Genomic DNA, 21,561 nt, shown 5'->3' on the forward strand with positions numbered 1-21,561 from the left:
GGCCCCATTGTGTGCCACTTTCCCTCACCTTCCTACAGGTGGCCTCAGGGCCAACCCCTGGTAGTTTTCTGTATGGAAAAGGTGCCCAGGGTCCCCCCACAGAGCTCTCTCTGCACCCTCTTCTGGGGATTTCTGGCTTCTGTTCCCAGGCCCAGGGGCAGTCCTGGAATTTTAGCCATTGGACTGGGAGGACACTAAACATCATCGGCTCCTTTCAGACCAGATGAGGAAACTGAGGCACAAATAGGCAAGGTCTCGGAGTGGCTGGAACCCGGGTCTCAGCGCCCCTGTTCCTTCCCCTGAAACCATAACCTGCAGTCTGAGCCTATCCCCATCTGTCCCTTGCTGGTTCCTTACGCAGCAGTGAGTGTGACTTTTAGAGTGTGTAATCCACTTTGCTACGGTGCCAGGTTCTGGGGAACCAGCTGTCGTCAGGTGTGGAAACCACAGACACGCAATTTTGTCACAGATTTTGCTCGGTGCGTCAGGCTCAAGAAAGCGGTTCCTCTTCATTTGTTCCTACCTGTTTCGCTCCTCAGGATGGCCAGGCCTTCTTCCTTCCCCCTCCCACCCCAGCCCTGAGGGCTCTCCACCTCACACACACAGACATGTACACACACATGGACACGTACACACACATGCACCCAGACACACAACCTTACTAACTGCTTCAAGTTCAAGCCAAAGCTCATCATTTGCAGCCACCCCGCACCTAGTCAGGCACCTCTTATCTTAGTTAGGATCTCAGCAGCACAGAATCCCAGTCAGAGAGGATTTCAGAGGCCATTGAGTTCAACCCTCTAGATGAGGCAAGATTTCCCTCTTCTCTTCTTCACATGATTTCACTGATCTTCAGGATGCCCTCATGCTTCTAGCCTCTCAGTCACTGCAAGTACCCGACTTGTCGACTTGTCCAGTGCTGTTCCCTGCCCTCTCCCCTCCCTCTTCTGCCCTGCTTCCCCTCCAGGGGCCCTTCTGGTTACCTTCCCACCCCTGCCCCTCCTCATCTCTGGGTGATTTTTAACTCAATGTCCACAAAACCCACATTTATAACATTATAACGTTGAGCTATAGAACCTAGCAGAATGTTCTACAACATATCTATGTCATCAGACATGAATTATTGATGACTCACCCTCATTCCCCAAAACACACACACACACACACAGACACACACACACAGACACACACACACACACACACACGAGTGCGTGCACACCCTCCCCCCACGATAGGTATTCCACAGGCTTCTCGAAAGAATTGAAGGAGATAGTGTGTGTGAATGGATTTTAAAATTTTAAGGTTCTATAATGTGTTGTCAGGGATTATTAACTTGTAAGTTTCTCAAGGGCAAGAACTGTGTCTTCTACTCGGAAACCATCTCCCCACACACACCCAGCCTGGAATATTATTGGACATAGAGGGGATACTCGTTGAATTGAAATCTAATGAACTGAAAATGGCTTTAATATAGATCCATATTTTTTAAAACGGCATTAATATCCATAGGCCTCTGACCCCAGGGAGGGTGATGGAAGGTGCAGTGATTTGTGTTGCTGGGCTTCTAAGTACGCATCCAGGGGGTGCTGGCATTGCCGCCTCATGCACCTCTCTCCCCCCAGAGAGAGAGGCCCTGGCCCCTGCTGCCACAGTCCCCGGTGTGCACCACCAGGAGTCTGGAGGTGTCTAAGCTCAGTGGGAAGTTGCTGAGAAGCATAACCTCCAGTAAACCTCCAGCCAGCCCTGGAAAGATCCACTGTAGCCTCTGACCGGAAGTTTATGTTTAATCAAGTAATTCATGCTTTCAATAAGTATTTGACCATCTACTGAGTGAATATATACTCTGGGCAATCACCAGAGGAATTAAAAAAAAAAATACAGATTTGGAGACACCAGGTCAAGAGTCTGGTTGAGGGAACTGGAGGTAGAAAGTTTCCAAAGTCCTCAGGTGAGTCTAGCACACAGCCAGGCAGAAGCATGGCTATCCCCCTGCAAGGCAAGCTTAGATGGCCAGATAGGACACTACACTTGCCCTCAAGGAGCTAGGCATCTAGGGACCAGGAAAAAGCACTGACCCTGAGAAAGGCCTTAATAATGAGATGGCAGGCCATGGACAGGGACAGTAGGGGAGGTAAGAGGGTAGGGGGTAGTAAAGTTCCCTGAGAGCTGGTCCATGGAGGCTACTAGTTTGGGCAACATGAAGGCCAGAGTGTGAGGTGCAGATTAGCCACTCCAAAGCCATGTCCTTAGAGAGGAGGCTTCACCTCTTCAGGATGAGGAAGGAGTGTGTCTTCAGTCAGAGAAACAAGGAAGGAGGAGACATAGTGCCCACCCTTAATTGCAGGGAGAAAGTGGCCCATCCAACTGTTTGGCCTACAGATAGAATTTATAGATCTGAGAAAGCTTGTAGAGGCCTCCAGAAATCTTTGAGACAGAGGGGAACCAAGCCAGGGAACCCTTCAGGGCTCAGAGGATCCCAGGTTCTCCTCCTTCCCCCAGCTCACCAGCCTCTGGGTACCCCCAGGCATCCAGACTGGCTTTAGGCCAGGGCAGGGCCTCCTCTCCAGTGGGACTTTCCTTGGGAAGCTTAGAGGTCCATTTCCAGCAGCTCCATCCCTAGAAATCCACGCATTGGGGCCCTTCCTGGGAGGGAGGTGACAGGGTTAATCTAAGGGCTGGGGGAGGCGGAAAAAGGCCTTGAAACACACGGTGAAGCCAACCAGATTAATAGAGGAAGAGAGAGGGGGGTAGACCATTAGGAAGACAAAGAGAAAATCATGCTGGAGCAATAGAAAGGGAAATCTAATATCAACTAGGGAAAAATAAATGGAGATTAGGGCAAACAAATTAGCTTTAATGGGTTCAATGCTAATACAAGAATAACAGCCGAGCTGCGAATGCCTTTGAGGGGAAGATGGGATAAAGAACCTGAGCAGTCAAGCAGGCAATAAAGATGATGCGCGGAGGGGGCCGGCCAAAGGCGCGTGTGTGCAGAGGCAGAGAGGAGGGAAGGCTGGGGGTGAAGGGGTAAGAGAGAGGTGCCCCCCCCCGGGGGGCAGGCTCTGCCGCCTTGGACAGGACCCAGGGACTGGTGCAGGGAAGGGGCTGGGAGGACCTAGAACGGGAGGCACAGGGGCCGTCAGCAAGGGCTGGACTTGGAGGCTAGGAAGGCAATGGGAAGGGACAGAGGGCAGTGAAAGCCGGAGCGGGACAGACTAGGGGGGACAGAGGGGAACAGAGTGCAGGACAATGAACTAGCAGGCAAGAGGGTGAATGAGAACCGAATTCAGGGAGTCCTCTAACTGAAGAAAACCACAGAAAAGGCAAGATGAGGCCTCAACAAAATGAGAACCTGGGGAAGACCCCGAGGTGGGTTTGGTAGGTGCCGCGGAGACATGAAGGCTCTTGGGAAAGAGGCTGATGGTCCCCGAGCCACGGCGCCGCGGGGGCCAGGGGCAGGCTGCCCAGGGGAGGATGGGCCAGACCGCACCTGGAGCACTGGAGACCTCTGCCCCTTTGTGATGATGCAGCCTGGGGACGGTCCACACAGCCTTGGCTCCTCATCTCCGCTTCTGTAAAATGGGGTTGAGGTCGCTACCTGCCTCAGAGGGCTGTCATGAGGATGAACCAAAAGATGCATTTAGAATGTCCAGTGTGACTCAGGAGTCAGTACCTCCCACCACGCTGGCGCTCGGGGTATCCCTAAGCATTGGCTCGTGGGGGCAGGAGGCAGAACCCTGGAAATAGGATTGCTTGTTCCTTTGCTTCTCTCCCTCTTTCCTCTTCTTTAAGTCCAACATGGGCAAGATCCCTGCCAGATTTGGTTCTTTCCCAGCTAGGGACTAATCCAGGGGAAACCTCTTTATCCACCCTTTGTCTCCCTCCCTCTGCGCCTCCCAGCTCTCTCTCTCCCTGTTGAGGAGGAAAGAATAGTGCTAAACCCTCCCACCCTCTGGGCCTGACTAGGGCAGAGCTTTAGGGAGCCAAACTTTTCATCCTATTGTTCCAGGGGCCTCTGGGGACCCTCAGATTTGCCAAAACTTCAAGTTGAGAGAAGTCAGGAGCTGGAGCTCATCCTCATGGCCTCAACCTGGAGATCTCTTGGGGTGCGTTAAAGTGCATGGAGATCTCGCAGGAGGAGTGGAGCCCTACAGACCAGGAAAATAAATCAACAAGAACAAGCCCAGGAATCAATAACTAACTATCTAGATGGGGGCTCCAGGAGTGGGGAAGACAGAGCTGGGATTATTTCCTGCCCCTTAGGGCATTCCAGAACCTTACCAGAGCAAGACAATGATCAGACAGGAGCAGACCTCTTCCCTTTGCTTCCCCCTCAAGGGTACCTCATGGCCTCTTGGTGCTCTTAAAATCCTCCAGCACCCAGAGAAGTAATTTCCTGTATTGAAGTGCCTTGCTGAAGTACCTAGAACAGGCTTCTGATTTCTGACTGGACTCTGACTGACATGCTACTTAATGTCAGAGGAGGTCTGAGGAAACAGGATTCCAGGATTGGCTTGGTCATGCCCTTGGCCTTGAACACAGAGCACAATGCGGAGCTTCTTGGCAGTGAGACCTGGGAAACCAGTTTCTTTTTGACCAGCTGGATCCTGTTAGACACAAAAGGGCAGCCCTGCCCAACAGCTCCGAGTCAGACACTTCTCCTCAAGGGAGCCTCTGACTCTGGGGTGTCCAAGTCCCAGGAGGGGTAGCTTTTTTTTTTTTTTAAAGATTTTATTTATTTATTCATGAGAGACACAGAAAGAGAGGCAGAGGGAGGAGAAGCAGGCTCCATGCAAGAAGCCCGATGTGGGACTCGATCCCGGGAATCCAGGATCACCCCCTGAGCCAAAGGCAGATGCCCAACCACTGAGCCACCCAGGGATCCTGGAGGGGTAGCTTTTGACACAACACCATGCTTATCCCTAGTTCAAGCTATCTCTTTATGGCTTTTTCCCTCAATACACACTGAAGTCTCCCACTGGAGCCATAAACCCTGTGGGGGTCGATCTGCATGAGTCACCCCTCGTCTTTCTCTGCAGACCCTCTGGGGCTAAGGTTAGAAGGAAGGAATAGCCCTCTCACCCAGGAATCTGCAGACCTGCCTTGGTGACAGTGGCTCTGCTCTCCCAGAGGGCTCCTGCAGAATCAAACAGGCCATAAGAAGTTACTGTGGCCAAGTTCAAAAAGGGTGTTGCCTGTGTTCTCCTCTAGGATTTTGATGGAATCTTGTCTCACATTTAGATCTCTCATCCATTTTGAGTTTATCTTTGTGTATGCTGAAAGAGAGTGGTCCAGTTTCATTCTTCTGCATGTGGATGTCCAATTTTCCCAGCACCATTTATTGAAGAGACTGTCTTTCTTCCAATGGATAGTCTTTCCTCCTTTATCGAATATTAGATGACCGTACATTTCAGGGTCCACTTCTGGATTCTCTATTCTGTTCCATTGATCTATGTGTCTGTTTTTGTGCCAGTACCACACTGTCTTGATGACCACGGCTTTGTATTACAACCTGAAATCTGGCATTGTGATGCCCCCAGCTATGGTTTTCTTAATGGGATGAGCACTGGGTGTTTTTCTGTATGTTGGTAAATTGAACACCAATAAAAATTAATTTAAAAAAAAACAAAAAAAAAACTAAAACAAAACAAAACAAAACAAAACAAAACAAAAAAACCAAACAGGCCATAAGTAAACTATGACAAGTGCTCACTCATTTCACAACGACACCAAAGCCTGAATGTAAATGAAGGCCCCTGGCATTCATCCCATGGCTCCTGCAGGAGGGCAAATTTCTCTTTTCCTGGACTGTGGTAGCTGGGCCTCCTTCTAAAATAGCTCATGTCTGAGAGAATGTGACTTTGGAAGACACAGTTCTGCTTAGTGCGAAGATTGTGCAGGCTTCACTAAGCTTGTTTTAGGCCTCTTGACTTTCCTTCCTCCCTCTCTCCCTCTATCCCTCCCTCCCTCCCTCCCTCCCTCCTTCCTTCCTTCCTTCTTCCCCTCTCTTTCCTTTGTTCCTTCCTTCTTTTCTTCCAATAATTAACCAGCATTTATTGAGTGCCTATGGTGCACCAAGCATTATACTAGATATTAGGGCTTTAGGGATTAAAAAAAAAAGTCATCCCTCAAGGGGCACACAGTCTATGCAGCAGGACACAGCCAGCATAAATAGACACATTCTTAGTGATGTGTAGTGCTAGAGACTGTGCCCCAGTATGTTTAAAAGAAAGGACCAGAGACAGCAGGGAAGAAAGAGGGAAGACTTGCTGTAGGAGGAAGCTTCCTGAAGTGACTCAAGGTAGGCAGATCAATAGGGAGCCAGTTAAGAAAAGCCCCTCCAGGCATGGAAAACAGCACAGACAAGGACACAGGGGAGGATTCCAATGCTGTGAAAGAGCAGCCAACAATTCCATGTTGGCTGGGTCATCGGAAATAGGGCTCAGACAGGTAGGGATCCAGGCTGGAGAGGTAAGCTAGGCTCAGCCCATGTGGACCTTGTCCTTCCAGGTTTAGTAACTCAGACCTCACCATGTAGGAGATGGTGCTATACCCAGCAGGCTTCTTCAGTACGGGAGGGATGCACGCAGACTCAGGTTTTAGATGTGGTGCTCCCCAGCAAAAGTCATGTGTGCATGTTGAGTGCAGGGACCAGTGAGTCCAGGTGACTGGTTAACCCCTACTCACCTTTGTTCTAGATGATACATCACTTAGGGAGATTTTCTTGGGTCACCTGGAACTAATTCTATCTCTCACCCTCTCCCCCCCAATTATTCTTTAATACTGTACCCTACTGTGTCCTTAGCATCACCCAAATAATAATTATACACTATTTGTATGTTTGCTTTGTAAATATCTACCTATTTCTAGATTGGAAGCTCCATAAAGTCAGGCATCAATTCTATATGATCAATTCCAGTAAAGTGCTTGCCATATGGTAGGTGCTCAGCAAATATACATTGAATGGGTATAGTAATACATGGACGTATGAATGCTGGGGATGGCTAAGAAGGTACTGCTTAGGTAAATATTTAGAAGACAAAAATGTCATGATTTGGTGAGCCCTCCATATGGGGAGAATGGAAGAAGCTAAAGGCCATTAGTTGGTTCATGTGGCATATATTAATTGAATACCTAATACAATTTGATAATGAACAAAACAGACATGGTCGTGCCCCCATGAAGCTTTCAATCTAGTGAGAAAAGACAGTCGCTACTCTTGTATATAATCATGCAAATTAATGTAAAATTAAAATTCGAGTGAAGGCCATGCAGGGAAGGTAAAGGCTGTTGGTTGAGAATGTCTAAACATAGGCCCTAACCTTCTCTGTAGGATAAAGTAAAGCCATCTGGACGAAGTAACTTTGTTCTAAACTATACAGGATGCATAGGAGTTAGCTAGATAAGAAGGGAAGAAAGACAAGAGTTCAGGCAGTGGGAACCGCATATGCAAAAGCCCAAGGGAGAACAACATGCTAGCTCTGAGGTCACGCAGAGAGCCTACGAGGCTGCAGGGCAGTATGGTGGAAGGTGGGATGAGGTGAAGTGCAGGGCAGGCTCTCTGCTTCCTTGGTGGCTGGTGTCATTCTCAATCAAGACAACACCAGAGAGAAGCCTCCTTATCACCCAACAGATTTCCAATAGGAAACTAAGTATAAAAGTAGGGGAGAAGCTCTAGACTGGGGATCCTGGGATGCTCACGGTGCCATCCATGCATAGGTAATAGGTCAAACAATGAGAGTATGATCAACAAGGATGACTGTGTAGGGTGGGTGCAGTCCTGGCGTTTAAGAAAAGCCTAAAAAAATGTATACATATGATAGAACAAATGCAGGAAGAAAACCCCAGGAAAGAGAAACAAAAGCAGGTCTGAAAGTATGAGGAGCCAGGGGACAGCGCTGTCACAGAAACCTCTCCAAGGAGGTTTCTGCACCACTCCCTGTCCATCCAGTGCCAAGTGTTTGGGCACTCGCTTAGCTGGAGGCACATGGGGAAGTAACCAATGAACAGCAAGGAAGGAAATGAAAGAAATAGGAACAGCAAGTATGACTGCTTCTTGAGAAATCTGGTCGAAAACAATAGTAAGAAAAAAGTTCTTAGTCAAGGGGAGAATATTGGGGGGAGTTTGGGAGGGGCTAGGGAAGCAGCATAGTTGAATTTCATTGTGCTCAGAGGTCCAGGGGAAAGACCTAGTAGGAAGAGGTAAATAACATAAAAGAAATATGAGGATAATTTATGGAGTAGTGTTCCAGACCAGGTGGAAAGTGAGGGGTCATTGCGACATGAACGAGAAGTATAAGCAACAGCTTTAGCCAGCCGCTGTCTCTTGGCTCCAGTTAGTTAGCCTTGGGAGAGGAAGTGGAAGGCATGGTAAGAAGGCCACGCCTAGGTCGGGGCTGAAGCCAGATGTGGAATGCTGCCTCTCAGTGTGCCTGCCCCTTTTTGCTAGAGCAGGGCCTGTGTGCCTAGGTAACCCATAACCATGGGTGCTGGCATGATCCAGTGTGCAGACTTGGGGTGAAAAATGGAACCAGAGGTTGGCACCTAGGTGTCCATGGTCCTGGAAACTTCTAGTAGTGTGAGGCAGAAGCCCTGGCCTTTTTTCCAGAAAGGCACTGGGCCAAGGGGAGCAGCTGGGAGGTTGTAGTGGCAGATCACAGGCCTTTGAGCAGCGACTAGGCTAAGGATGTCAGAGCCTGGTTCCCATGGATAAAGCCATTCCTTTGTGGAAGGGGAGTAGGCGTGATAGAAAGGGCATCTCAAGGCAGCCACTGGCCCTCCCTTTATAGTCCTGCCAAGGCTCAAACTCCCACCTTGACATGCTTTGGAGCTAAAGAAAAGCCCCCAGGTAGTTAAGTGGAAATCTTCCCAGAACACACACATAGTCACTCTAGGACTGGGCAGTGGCCTGAGAAATGAGACAGAAAGAGGAAAGTATTGAGTCTGCCACTTAGGGATCCCACAGTGGGGAGTCTGCGCAATAACCATCACAATAGCCGCACAACAGCCCTCACTTTTGGAAGGCATTTCTCTGTCGCATGTATTTACAGAAGGATTCATTAGCCTTTTGTGACCGTGCCAGGTAGACAAAGACAGGGACCTTGCCCTTGAGGAGAATCCCTAAAGGAATCTAAACAGATAGAGAGACTGATCAGTGTAATCAGCGCCACGATGAAGACTTGTACAGAGAGCGATGGGTGCCCAGGAAAATTCTCCATGTGCCTCAAGGGCTTGGGATTGGTACGTGTGACCGAGAGTTTTGCGCGATGAGCCTCTTTCTTTTCCTTCTACTGTTGCTGCTCCTCAGAGCTCTCTAAGGGGTGAAGAAATGACCAAAAGAAACCCTAAGGCCTCCCTATATGGTCACTTCTCCATAGTATACATTTCTGGACAGCAGGCTTCAGCTGGGGCTTTGCAGGGCTCCAGACCCCTCACTGTAGACTAGTCCTTTCTGGCCCTGGGAAAGTTGGCATCCCCTTGTCTGAGGGCCTTCACACTCACAACCTGCTTGTGTCTAGCCAGGCAGGCTTGCCTTCCTCTTCCACACCCACCCCTCCCCACCCACAATGCTCTAGACCATGCAAAGAGCCTTTGCTTAGGAAGCTTCAAGCCTCTTCCTGGTTCACACCTTCCCCGCCCCCCAGCCCAACCAGGGGCTCCCACTCATTCCTGGCTTCCGGCCTCAAAGCCCACCCGGTCTGTAGTTGCAAGGAAAGGTGGTCAGCACAGTGGGCGGCCCAGCCCTTCCCGGGGCAGGAAGGAAGGCTGCACCCACCTTTGGGCATTTGGTGGTGACTCACCCAAAGGAGTCCACTCCCCCACACCGGACACAGGAAGGGACAAAAGTCCTTCCATTACACAGACTTAGCTCAAAACCTCAAACCATAGGGGCCATCTCCATGTTCAGCCCGCAGGCTCTTGCCAGACACTGCTACCTGCCTGTCCTACATCACAGTAGGTGTCCTCCAATGTCTTGAGAGCACCAAGACATTGTACATAGATTTATTTCCCTGTGGAAGCTTCTTCACCTGGTTACCTCCTAGTCATCTCTCCCTGCAAGCTCCATCTGACCACTTATGTGGGCTCCCCCAGCCCCTGAACTTATCTTTCCCAAGAAACTTGTCCCTTAGCGTGGGGATTCCCAATGTCTGTGATTGCATCCCCCAAAGATTTTAAGTTCCCTTGAGGGCCAGTTCTTGTCCCTCAAGATGGCTTCCTCAGTGTTTTGCATCTGATTCATGGTAGGCACTTCATACATAAATATTGAGATAAAAAGAAATGAAACTGTGATATACAAACAGTACAAATTATTATTCTTTAGGAGCTGGTAGGGCTGAGGTGGGAGGTGTGTGAGTATTTAGTTCCTCTCTTAATTTTCTTTACCAGCCATCGCCCAGCCTAAACCAGTGGTTTGCAATGTGTGGCCCCAGACGAGCAGCATCAGCACCATCTGGGAACTTCTTAGACAAATTCTTGGTTCCATCCCAGACCTGCTGATTCAGAAACTCAGGGCATTGGGCTCATCAGCCTGTGTTTTAACAAGCCTCCCAAGTGATTCTGATGCATGCTCAAGTTTGAGAACCACTGCTCCCATCCTAGGGCCAAGCTTGGGGTCATAATTCAACTATGTAAATATTAAAATTAGAATTTTTTCCACTAAATCAAAACTTTCAGCAAACCAAACACTCCCACATCCTCATTTACTCATCTTCTTATAGCAGTTTGTAGGTCAGGAGCAGAATAAGAAGTTCCATTCAGTGGATGCGAACAGTAAAGGTCGGGGGCGGGGGGGAACATTTTCTCAAATGATAAAATTAAAACAGGCAGAGAGTCAATGCAGGAATCTGGCCAATATTCTTTGTACAGCAACATAAAGTTATTCGTAAGCCAGTAAAATAAAATAAAGCACCAGAGAATTTATAGTTTAAGGGCCAGAGATATGAGTACACCTTTCCCTTCACACTGACGCTGGATGATCTAATAAATGAGAAGTCAGGAGGGTTCCTGAGGGCTTGGGTCTTTAAGGATCCTGATCAGCCCTTCAGGAAGATTTAGGACAATGCCCACACAGCTTCCTTCAATAGAGAGACAGGGTTGATTTTTTTAAGGCACAATACCCAACTCAGGTCACCCCAAAAATGGCACTTGGTTTTTTCAAAACTGCTACCTTTCTAAAGGTGAAGAACTCCACCTGTAGGAAACTTTGCTTCCAGATATAGAGATCCTACCACAAACACCTGAGCCTTGGTGGATGACGTGGCAGCCTAAAGTTCTGGAAAATGGGGACAAACCAGGACTGTCTCAAGGTCTTGTCTGCTTGCGGGTGGCTCTCTGGCGCCGCCTCGTGTTCAGTGTTTGGACCCAAAGAGCCAAAAGACCAGAAGGATGGAGTGAGGGCTAAGCCATTCTCCAAGGACAGACTGTGGCCATGAGAAGCCAGCAGAAGGGGCTTAGGAGTGGGCCATCTGGGATGTCTTCCCAGGTCTGGTGGAAAAGCACTTGCTGGGACAAGCTGCCTAGTGTGGGACAGTGGAAGTTGCGTGCAAGCTCACCCAATTGCCTCCATCAGGGAAATGGATCACTGTGTCCCTCCTGCTGGGGTATTTGGCCAGCAGGCTTGTTCCTCCTGACTTAGTGCCCAGGCCAAAGACTTATAGCCTCTCTTTTTCTTTTAAGAGAAATTGACTGTTCTGCTGAAGCCAGCTTGGGCCCCTGAGGAGACATTGCAAGGCAGTTCTGAATGTGCTAAGTCAGTGGGTGGTAATGGGCACTATGTGCCCAGCAGAGGCACTTCCCACCCTTGGCCATAAATAGTCCTTAACGGGCTCACACAGAAGGCTTGGCACTGGCTCTTCCTCCTCGCCTGCGTGCTCCCCCTGACTCCCACCCCTGGAGCTCTACCATCCCAGCCAGATCACCACATCAGGCCCTGGGATGGAGAGAGGTCCTTCATGCTCAGATCATGGCATCTGCAGCACAAGCTTCCAGGGCTGGTGCTGGAGAACAGGGCTTGAGCCAAGAAGCACTGCTGAAAGCTTTCACCCTTGGCTAGAGCCTGGCCGCTCCTCATACAGGCTGAGTCACATCAGTCATAGAAAGCACTCTCCACACCCCAGTCTCTTCATCAGCAAAAGGGAGATCTCAGCCCTAGAATGAGCCCAGCCCGGGCCTCAGGATTTTCAAGAGTTGAGAATGTTGGTAAATCTGACAGACAAGCACCTTCTTGCTTCTAAGCCTTTGTAGTTGCTGTTCCCACTGCCTGGAAGAGTTTTCCCCCTTCTCTCCTTCACTTATCTTCAGTCAAAGCTTAGACTTCTTCAGGAACCCTTCTAGAGTCCCCTAAACCTGGGCTTGGTCCCCTCCAGTGGTTCCCATAACCCCCTGCTTAGCCCTGGGCCCAACAGTGGCCATGTGGTCTGGTGACTGGCCATTGAAAACTGCAAGAACAGAGATCACATCTGCCTTATTCATCTGGGCATCTGCAGGGCCTGCTACAGTACCTGGCACATGGTAGGCGCTTAATATGTATGTGTTTGGCTAGGTAGATGTGTTCAGAACGAAATACAGGCTGGGGCCAGAGGGCAGAGGGCAAGTCAGAAAGGCAGCTGAGGAAACATGCACATGTATCCACGGTGCATCCATGTTCTGCACAACTGCCTGCAGCCCAACATGTCATATCCCTGGAACCCCTGGGAACGTGTACCAGGGATATCTCTGCCATCCCTTTTAGGGCTCTGGCCTGTTAGAGAGAGGAGAAAACTTGGAGATCCCTCAGGATCTCAGGATCCCTCAGCATCCCTCTAGGCCACAAACAAGGCTTAGCCCCACTCTGCCCCAGCTCACCCAGAGAAGCTCTGCTTTTGCTCGTTTATGTTTCTCAATGCACTTGTGCTTATAAAAATCTGACTCTGTGTTAAAAAGAAGAAAGACAAAGACAAACTTAAAAACCACTGATTTAGTCTTTGCCCTCATTTTATAGATGAGAAAAGGAGAGCCAGAGAGGACAGGGTACTTTCTCCAACATCACACAGCTCAGCATCAGAGCAGGAAGACCCTGCATCTCTAATTCTTTATATACTTTTCAGAAGCAGGGAAGAAGGTAGGAAGTGGTTATTCAGAGTGAAGGGCTGAGGGTCTGAGAGGATACCGCAGTCTGGCAATCTGCCCCTCTGGGATCATACACCACCCTCCCCAATGGGAGCTAGCTTCCCTCTGCAATGGGAAACAGGAGACGGTGCATCGGGAGCACCAGGGGGCACGATGGGGAGAGCTCACGTGCACCTGGTCGCTCGCGCACACAGCACCCACACTCATGGGCTAATTCCCACCCACCTGCCCTGCCTGGCCCTGACAGCTGTTCCTGGGCCTCCTGTCTTCTCAGGCCATGGAGGGCTGAACCAGCTGGGAGGGGCCTTTGTGAACGGCAGACCTCTGCCTGAAGTGGTACGTCAACGCATCGTGGACCTGGCCCACCAGGGCGTGAGGCCCTGTGACATCTCCCGCCAGCTCCGAGTCAGCCATGGCTGTGTCAGCAAGATCCTTGGCAGGTAAGCACGAAATTCACCACATGCCACCTTCCCTGCAGGCCTTTTGTTGGGCAGCCCAGCTCTTGGCCATGCCTTTTCCCGCAGGGAACTTGGTCCATTCTTGATTATGAAGCTTTGGCCCAAGGACTGGGATCTGAACAGAGTGTGGAGGTGTTTCTGGGCCTCCCCGCCCCCTGTTCTTTTATTGTTTTCCTGCCCTTGCTTCTTTCTTTATCTATTTCTCCTTCCTTTCATTTCTCCCTCCCACTTTTCTCTTTTGCCCCATCTCTCATTTTTATGGGCTTCTCTACTCCTAAAACAGGAGAATCTTCCCCAAAGTACCCCCTTGGGCTGAGACCAATGGAAATGAAGCTGCTAGGGAGCGGACACATGATCAGAGGTGGCTCCTGCGGTCTAACCCCCTGCATGAGGGATATCTGAGTATGCTTCTCAAACTGTTAACTCCCAGACCACCTGCAACAGAAGCACCAGGGTTCCTTGATGAGATGCAGATCCTTAAAGCCTGGTTCAGGCCTACATATAAATCATAGCATCCACTCAGGGAGCCAGGCCTGGGTGCTGTGATCCTTATGAGATGACCAAGTAACATTTATGAACATTAACTCCAGACCAATGGTTCATAGCCTTGGCTGCACGTTAAGAGTCACCTAGGGAAACTTAATTTAAAAAAAAAAAAAAAAAGAAATTGAAAAAAATAAAAGAAATAAAAATTTAAAAAGAAATTGTGTCTAAGCCTTAGCCCACATCCATTAAAGCAGAACTTTAGGAGAATGGGCCTAAGTGTTTGTATAGTGTTAAGGCTCCATCAAATGATTCTAATTTTCTGTAGCCAGAGTTGGGGACCACTGACCCAAAGGTTCAGGAGGGACCAGGAGCAGTAAAGCCTGCTTCTAGACTGACATAGCATAGTCTGGACAGCCACTCCCCAAATGCCCCTGTACTGTGGCACTTGGGCTTTGCATTGGCTTAAATGTACCTGTCTCCCTCACCCAACTCACAGGTAGATTCAACAGGAGTTCTGGTTTAAAGAGGCAAAAGGACCTGAACTGTGGTTGAACTGTGGAGAACCCCAGATTTCTGACTGAGGTTGCCAGGGGAAAGCGTGCTCCCTGGCTCGGGTCAGGAGCAAGGTTCCCAAGATGGGCTGTAATGTCCCAGAGATGGGCCCGGGATGGCTGTGACTAACAAGCAGAGTTTTAAAGAACCAGATTTCATTCTATGGTAGAAGAGATCAGAGAGTTTCCATAACAAAGAGGGGAAAGCCATCCTACCATAAGTCATGGATCTACCAAAGGAGGTAGTTGAGGGCTCAGGGGAAAGGGAAAGTGGACAGCCTGGGAGAGTGGGCATGGCCTAAGGGGCTGGATGTGGCCAGGGATCCAGGCCAGGCTGCCATTCCAGAGTCCAGGAGAAACAGCTTCAACCTGAATCATGTAATCTGGTAGAAAATTAGTGGCCAGCCAGAGGGGAGGAAGGTAAGGGAGCAAAGGTGAACCAGTGAAACAGGGCAGAGGGCCCAATGATCCAAGCTGGCTTCCTGGGGAGGGGTAAAACCAGGATAGCCGAGAATGGTAAGTCAAGCTTTAATGCAGGAAAGCTGGGTAGAGAAACCCGCCGCCATGAACCTGTATGTATATACAGAGCCTGTGCATCAAAACCTCCTTTTTAAGAAGGGAAATCTTTGCAGGAGCTCAGATACAGGAGACTGGCTGGAGGGAAAAAGAGAGAAGCTAGGTGTCCAGGGTAAGGTCTTTAGCAGAGGGTTCTGGTTTGGCAGCAGCATAAACCTACTCATGCAAGGGAAACAGACAGTGCTAGGAACATCAAGTGTTTAAAGCCAGCCCTGGGGGTGCATTTTACGCCCCCCCCTCCGAAGCCTCAGAGAGGAACAGGAGTCTCTGGCTAAGTCCCTGCTCAAAGATCCCACCTGCTTATTGGGTAATTCTTTGGGGTTCTCTATTGGAGTAGGTACTACGAGACTGGAAGCATCCGGCCTGGAGTGATAGGGGGCTCTAAGCCTAAGGTGGCCACCCCCAAAGTGGTAGAGAAGATTGGAGACTACAAACGGCAGAACCCTACCATGTTTGCCTGGGAGATCCGAGACCGGCTCCTGGCTGAGGGTGTCTGTGACAACGACACTGTGCCCAGTGTCAGTTCTATCAACAGGTAAGAGGGACACAGCAGCTGGGGCAGGAGGAGGGGGGAGAACAGGGTAACTGGCTTTGGGGGAACCATGACGGAGACCGGAAGAAGGGCCTGGCTTGGGTGGAAACAGAGCCTAGGAAGGGACCTCTTGCTGAAGAATTAAGCAGGAGGCACCCCAGGTGCCACGGGGCAGGTACCACACCTTCTCACTGCTCTGTGACATTCCCACCCTACCCCACCCCACCCCACCCCAGGCCCTACTTTGGTAGTTTCCTACCTCGCACACTACATCCTCTTTCATTCAACAAAAGAATCCTGGAATGATCCTTTCCTGGGCCACAGGACCCCTAACCTGGCCCTCATTCAAGCATTCACTCAATTGTTCGGTTATTCAATTATTCACTCACAGCCTCAATCAATCATTTACTCACTCATTCATTCATATATTCATATATACATAATTCACTCATTATGTGGTAGGCTCTGGGAACCCACAATCCTTGTCCTTGTGGAGCTTATAGTTTAGTGAGAAGACAGACCCTAATCAGGTACTAATCAAGTGCCCCCACACACAATTGTTAAAATGTAGCTCTCAGTCCTCCCAAGGAGAGGAACCTGAGGTATGTGAACTAGCATCCAGTGCTTGGTTTAGGAAGGAATGAAAAGATGTCCTGGAGTAAGAAACAATGAATACAAGTTAACTAGGTGAAAAGGGGAGCCAAAAAAAGGGGCTCTGAGACACCATATGCAAAGGCCCTGTGGCTCACAGATCCTAGACAGGAAGCTGAAAGAAAGCCAGCAGATAGAAGGTTGGTTGGGGGCAGGGGGGCATGAGGTAGCTGAAGTGGAAATGTCAGCAAAGACTGCCCTATAGAGGCTGGTGGCCATGTCACATATTCTTGCCTGTGACCCATAGGAAAGTTGGCAGACTTTAAGCAGGAGGCTGCAGGAGGCATTGCAAAAAGTCTACTCAGGCTATAATCAGGAGCACAGATTAGAAAGGGTTGAGAGCAGATAGGGGTGGGCCAGTGAGGGATCCTGGTGGGAGAGAGCTCCTGGAGGCCTGCCCTAAGTGACTGACAGTGACATGCCGAGAGGGATCAATGCTGGAGAGGCTTACAATGTCAAACGCACAGAACCTCATGATGGGTTTGACAGAGGAGAGAGGGAGGCAGGTGTGAAGCCCCTCCTGCAGTTCCACCTTGAGTGACCAGTGGAGCTGATTGTGAAACAGGACCACTGGGAAGGACCAGGTGTGGTCCGGTCAGGAGTCCAACTATAGACAAGTTGTGCTGGAGGTGCCTCTAAGATAACCAAGTGCACTCTCCAAAAAGGCACAGGATTGGGCCAGTGTGAGTCCAGCTTCCTCCTCTTCTCTCTAATAGCTTCTTTGTCTTCTTACAGAATCATCCGGACCAAAGTACAGCAACCGTTCAACCTCCCCATGGACAGCTGTGTGGCCACCAAGTCCCTGAGCCCAGGACACACGCTGAGTGAGTGCCGACACGTGGGCACACTCAATCTTGCACACACATACCCATCTGTAGAAACATAGTCACATGCAGGCCCATAGAGATACACCCGCCTGTGTGGACTGAGCCCTTGCACAGGGACAGAGCCTCACTGGGTCCCAAGGAAGGTGCCCTGACGTATTTAGGGGTGGCCTCACTTCAGGCAGCCATGTCTCCAAGCACCCCTCCCGCCAGCGGGCCTCCTGACTCCTCCGTCGTGGCAGCAGGGACCCTGAGGGGGGATCACACCCCACCCTGCACTGACCCTCTCCCTCTCATCCCACTGCAGTCCCCAGTTCAGCTGTCACGCCCCCAGAGTCACCCCAGTCAGACTCCCTGGGATCCACCTACTCCATCAACGGGCTCCTGGGGATTGCTCAGCCTGGCAGCGACAGCAAGAGGAAGATGGATGACAGTGAGTGTTGGGGAACAAGAGGGCAGGTTGGGGGTGCAGGAGGGCAGTCGGTTCAGGCTCCAAGGGGATTGGTGGCCCCAGACTTTGCAGGTGCCGGCGGGTTCCCGCCTACAGCACATGGCCTGTCCCTAACTGGCCACAGTCCCACGGCCTGGAGCCAGGTCCTCCCCGTCCCTCTGCAGCCTGAGTCTGCCTCTCCACTCTGGCCTGGGGCATGGGTAGATGGGTCCCCTGAAAGCTCTCTCCCTGCCTGGGGATGCCAGGTGACCAGGACAGCTGCCGGCTCAGCATCGACTCCCAGAGCAGCAGCAGCGGGCCTCGCAAGCACCTTCGCACGGACGCCTTCAGCCAACACCACCTTGAGCCACTCGAGTGCCCATTCGAGCGGCAGCACTACCCAGAGGCCTATGCCTCCCCCAGCCACACCAAAGGCGAGCAGGTAAGCAGCCAGGTGAGCAGCCGAGCAGCAGCTGGCAGGGACTGCAACACAGCACAGTCTCTGAAAGACTCCTGGTCTCCTAGTCAGCCTGCGGTCTTGCCACCAAAGTGGCCAGAACCTGTGCCCATGGGCTTAGGGTCACATGCTTCCTGCAGCTCCAAGCCCAACACAGATTTGACTTTACCAGATGCTGGCATCCTTCTCCTTCTCCCCACAGCCCTCCTGCCTTCCCCTCACCCTTAGCCTCTGAGCTCCACCCTTTTGGAAAGAGCAACACAACCAGGTGGCACCCTCCTTCTGTCCTCAGTGGCTCTCCCAGACCACAAGGGGAGGTCCCACAGCTCTAAAGCAGCAGCTCAAAGCCTCACACCATGACCTCAACCAGCACCTCCAGCCTACCTCTGGCCACTCACACCTGTACACCCTACAAGTGCATTACTGCATTACTCATGCTCCCAGGCATGTCATTCTTGTTCACACCTCTGTGCACTGACACACTGCATGCCCGCTACAGAGTGCCTTTCCTTCTACCTTTCTGCCTGGAAAAGTACTGCTTGGCCATTATGACTCAGCTCAAGCATCACTTACCCATGAGTCATGCCCTGCCCCTCAGCCAATGCTTCATCTCTGTCTTGTCTGTGCTTCTGCCCATCCAACAGGTCACTCCAGCAACTTCTCCTATGTACTGAATTGTCCAGTGGACAGAGGTGTAGACCATGGGTTTCACAAGAAAGGGCAGCATTTCGAAGCTTCTTTCTTTCTTTCTTTCTTTCTTTCTTTCTTTCTTTCTTTCTTTCTTTTTTTTAATCTATGGCACCTAACATTGTGCCCCTCTTAGAACAGATACTCAGTAAAGGTGTCTTGGTGAGTGAGCTAGAAATCCAGAACAATAAATTGCAAGTTACAGGGGAACTTTTATTTCCAGGGATCATGACAGGTGAAATGGTTTACAGTAGGTCAGCTTCTGGAAACAGCTAGCAGAGATGTCCTTGGTCTCCCCGAGCCCAACAAAGACTCCACGACTCTGACAGAACTTCCAGGACCATCCATCCATTTGTATTTCTCCACAGTAGCAACGGCTTCCACCCCCAACCCCCAACCCCCAACCCCCAACCCCTACCCCCTGGATCAACCAGCTAAGGAATTCCCTTAGGGTGGGTGTGCTCACCCCACTTCACTCATGCTGTCATTTGGTCCAGGAGTGAGGCAAGCCTTACGCCTTTAAAGTCTGAGCAGGACAATGTGGACGATGCCAATAACCAGCTGAACCATTGCCAGTGACCGTCTGGGCTGCTGGGCCTATGCCAGCACTGCAGCTGGGCAGGCAATCTGCGTCAGCGATTTTATCAGCCTGGGCTGTGGCAACCACGAGGGGGTGCAGAGAAAGCTGGCCGTCAGCAGACCTGGGGAGAGGGCCTGGGTGTTCAACCGGGAGTCGGCACATGGCTTTCTGAGGGAAGTGGAGCAGAAGCCGGGGGGCTCACGGGAAGCCTGCTCTGTGGCAAGGAGCTGCACAGCCCAGCCCTTGCACCAGGAGCAGCCGTCCCACAGAAACCCTGCTGCTGACACCCTGGCACCCTCTGGCTCACAGAGCCATTTCCTAGCTCCACTGCTGAGCTCCCAAAGGGCCCTGCTTGATTACAGGAAGACCCTGAGACCAGCCCCAAGCTGGCACATGCACGTGGGGAATCATGGTATTGGGGAGTCTTAGAGCCACAGGGACCTCAGGGACCATGGAGTCTAGTCTTTCCATTTGTGTGCCGATAACCCAAGTCCGAGAAGGGTAGACAGAGCCTGGGGGGAGCAAATGGTTGTGGAGCTCAGGTCTGCCGACCTGGTTTCATTCAGACTGGTCTGCTTGCGCACTCCGTTAGACTCGCTGCTTCTGTCAGCTGGAGAAAGAGTTTGAAAACCATGGAACAGCTCCAAACCATGGAATAGCTCATCCTATGGATAAGGAAACCAATCAGCAGTATCCATCCATGATTCATTCCCTCCCTCAGCCCATCTTCTACTCGCTCATCCATTCACCTGGCCAGGTAGTGAGGGGCAGAGAGCATGCAGCCTGTGCCAAGGGCTCCTTGTGTCCAAGCTCCTGCCTTCCCTGCCCTTGGTGACTCGGACTGTGCTGTCGAAGGATACTCTGTGTGCCCTCACCTAGACATAGGAAGGCCCTCAGGCCTGGGGATTCGAGAGAGAGAGAGAGAGAGAGAGAGAGAAAGAGAAAGAGAAGCACAGGTCCTCATACCCGACCTCAGGAGGCAGGGAAGGCACAGCTATTTTTCCTGTAAGATCAATAAGGGAGAAAGTATTCAACAGAAACACCATGTGGCCTCACTTCTGGTTGCTATTTCACTACCAGGACAGTTAGGAGCAGCTCTTTGTCCTGTATTCTACAAGTGCAACAAGAAGCAGATCAGCAGAATGTGCATATTATGACAGAGACCAAGAATTTTGTAGCTTACGACTCTTCACAGAATTTGGAAATACTTTTTTTTTTTTTAAAGATTTATTCATTTATTTATGATAGACAGAGAGAGAGAGAGAGAGGCAGAGACACAGGCAGAGGGAGAAGCAGGCTCCATGCCGGGTCTCCAGGATCGCGCCCTGGGCCAAAGGCAGGCGCCAAACCGCTGAGCCACCCAGGGATCCCCAGAATTTGGAAATACTAACTCCCATTAGAGCAATGTATTGGGCATTCCCTGCAAAGCGTTTAATGTAGATATACGAAATCTCACTTAACTCTTACATCAGCCTAGGGACACAAATTCCATTCTCTGCCATAGAGGTGAGAAAGTCACAGCTCAAAGAGGCCACAGCGATCACAGCTACTTGGCTGGTCACTGTAGATGGAGGGCTGAAATTGGCCCAAGTACCAAAGCCACTCTGCACTCCAGTTCAAATTCAACCCCAGAAATAAATCCAGTCATGACTGGGATGACTGGGGGTTTCGGGGGAAATTGGGGATTTTTTTTTTCCCCACTGAATTGTCTGGATTTGGGAAAGCTGTAGGATTTTGAGTAGGAATTTGTTATTTGTTATTAAATCAACACACCCATAAGGCATTTTAAACTTTTCTTACACTCTCCAGAAATTAGGTATTTTGTTCAATTTCATTAAGCTGGGCTCTAAGCAACTCCACCCTGCCTCAAAGCAGGCCCCCTCTGAAAGCGTGGAACCAGAGCACCATTTAGTCAGTAATTGCAGCTAAACAATAATGGTGCTCTGGTGGCCTCTAGAATTGCCTGCAGCTTCCAAAAGTGCCCAGTATACAACCAGAAAGTGCCAGCCCCTTGGAGAACCCAGCTCCGTGGAAATCGTTGGAAGAGACTGCTATTAGTGGAGCTGTTATGTAACCAGAGCATTCCTTGATTTTACCATTGCACATGGCTTCACGGAGTGTGTCTGTGACGTGTGTGACCCATGTATAGGGGACAGGTGTGTGCTTGTGTGTGCTGTCTTGTCCTAAGGGAAGGAGTCACGGTGAGGGGTAGTGCACACTTA

At 50.5% G+C, this 21,561-nt stretch overlaps 1 protein-coding gene across 7 annotated transcripts in view; it reads left to right on the forward strand.

The window, feature by feature from the left end:
- Positions 1-21,561, forward strand: part of PAX8 (paired box 8) — a 57,349-nt gene that overhangs the window by 18,323 nt on the left and 17,465 nt on the right. For 4 of the 7 annotated variants that reach the window (XM_041754502.1, XM_041754499.1, XM_041754503.1 and 1 more), the window contains exons 3-7: positions 13,355-13,547; positions 15,513-15,713; positions 17,097-17,185; positions 17,493-17,618; positions 17,882-18,057. In XM_041754502.1, coding sequence (XP_041610436.1) covers positions 13,355-13,547; positions 15,513-15,713; positions 17,097-17,185; positions 17,493-17,618; positions 17,882-18,057 — 785 coding nt within the window. The remainder of the gene's footprint in view (positions 1-13,354; positions 13,548-15,512; positions 15,714-17,096; positions 17,186-17,492; positions 17,619-17,881; positions 18,058-21,561) is intronic. The other 3 variants (XM_041754500.1, XM_041754506.1, XM_041754501.1) reach the window with 2 other exon arrangements.

This window comes from Vulpes lagopus, chromosome 5 (genome assembly GCF_018345385.1).
Source record: "Vulpes lagopus strain Blue_001 chromosome 5, ASM1834538v1, whole genome shotgun sequence".
NCBI lineage: Eukaryota > Metazoa > Chordata > Mammalia > Carnivora > Canidae > Vulpes > Vulpes lagopus.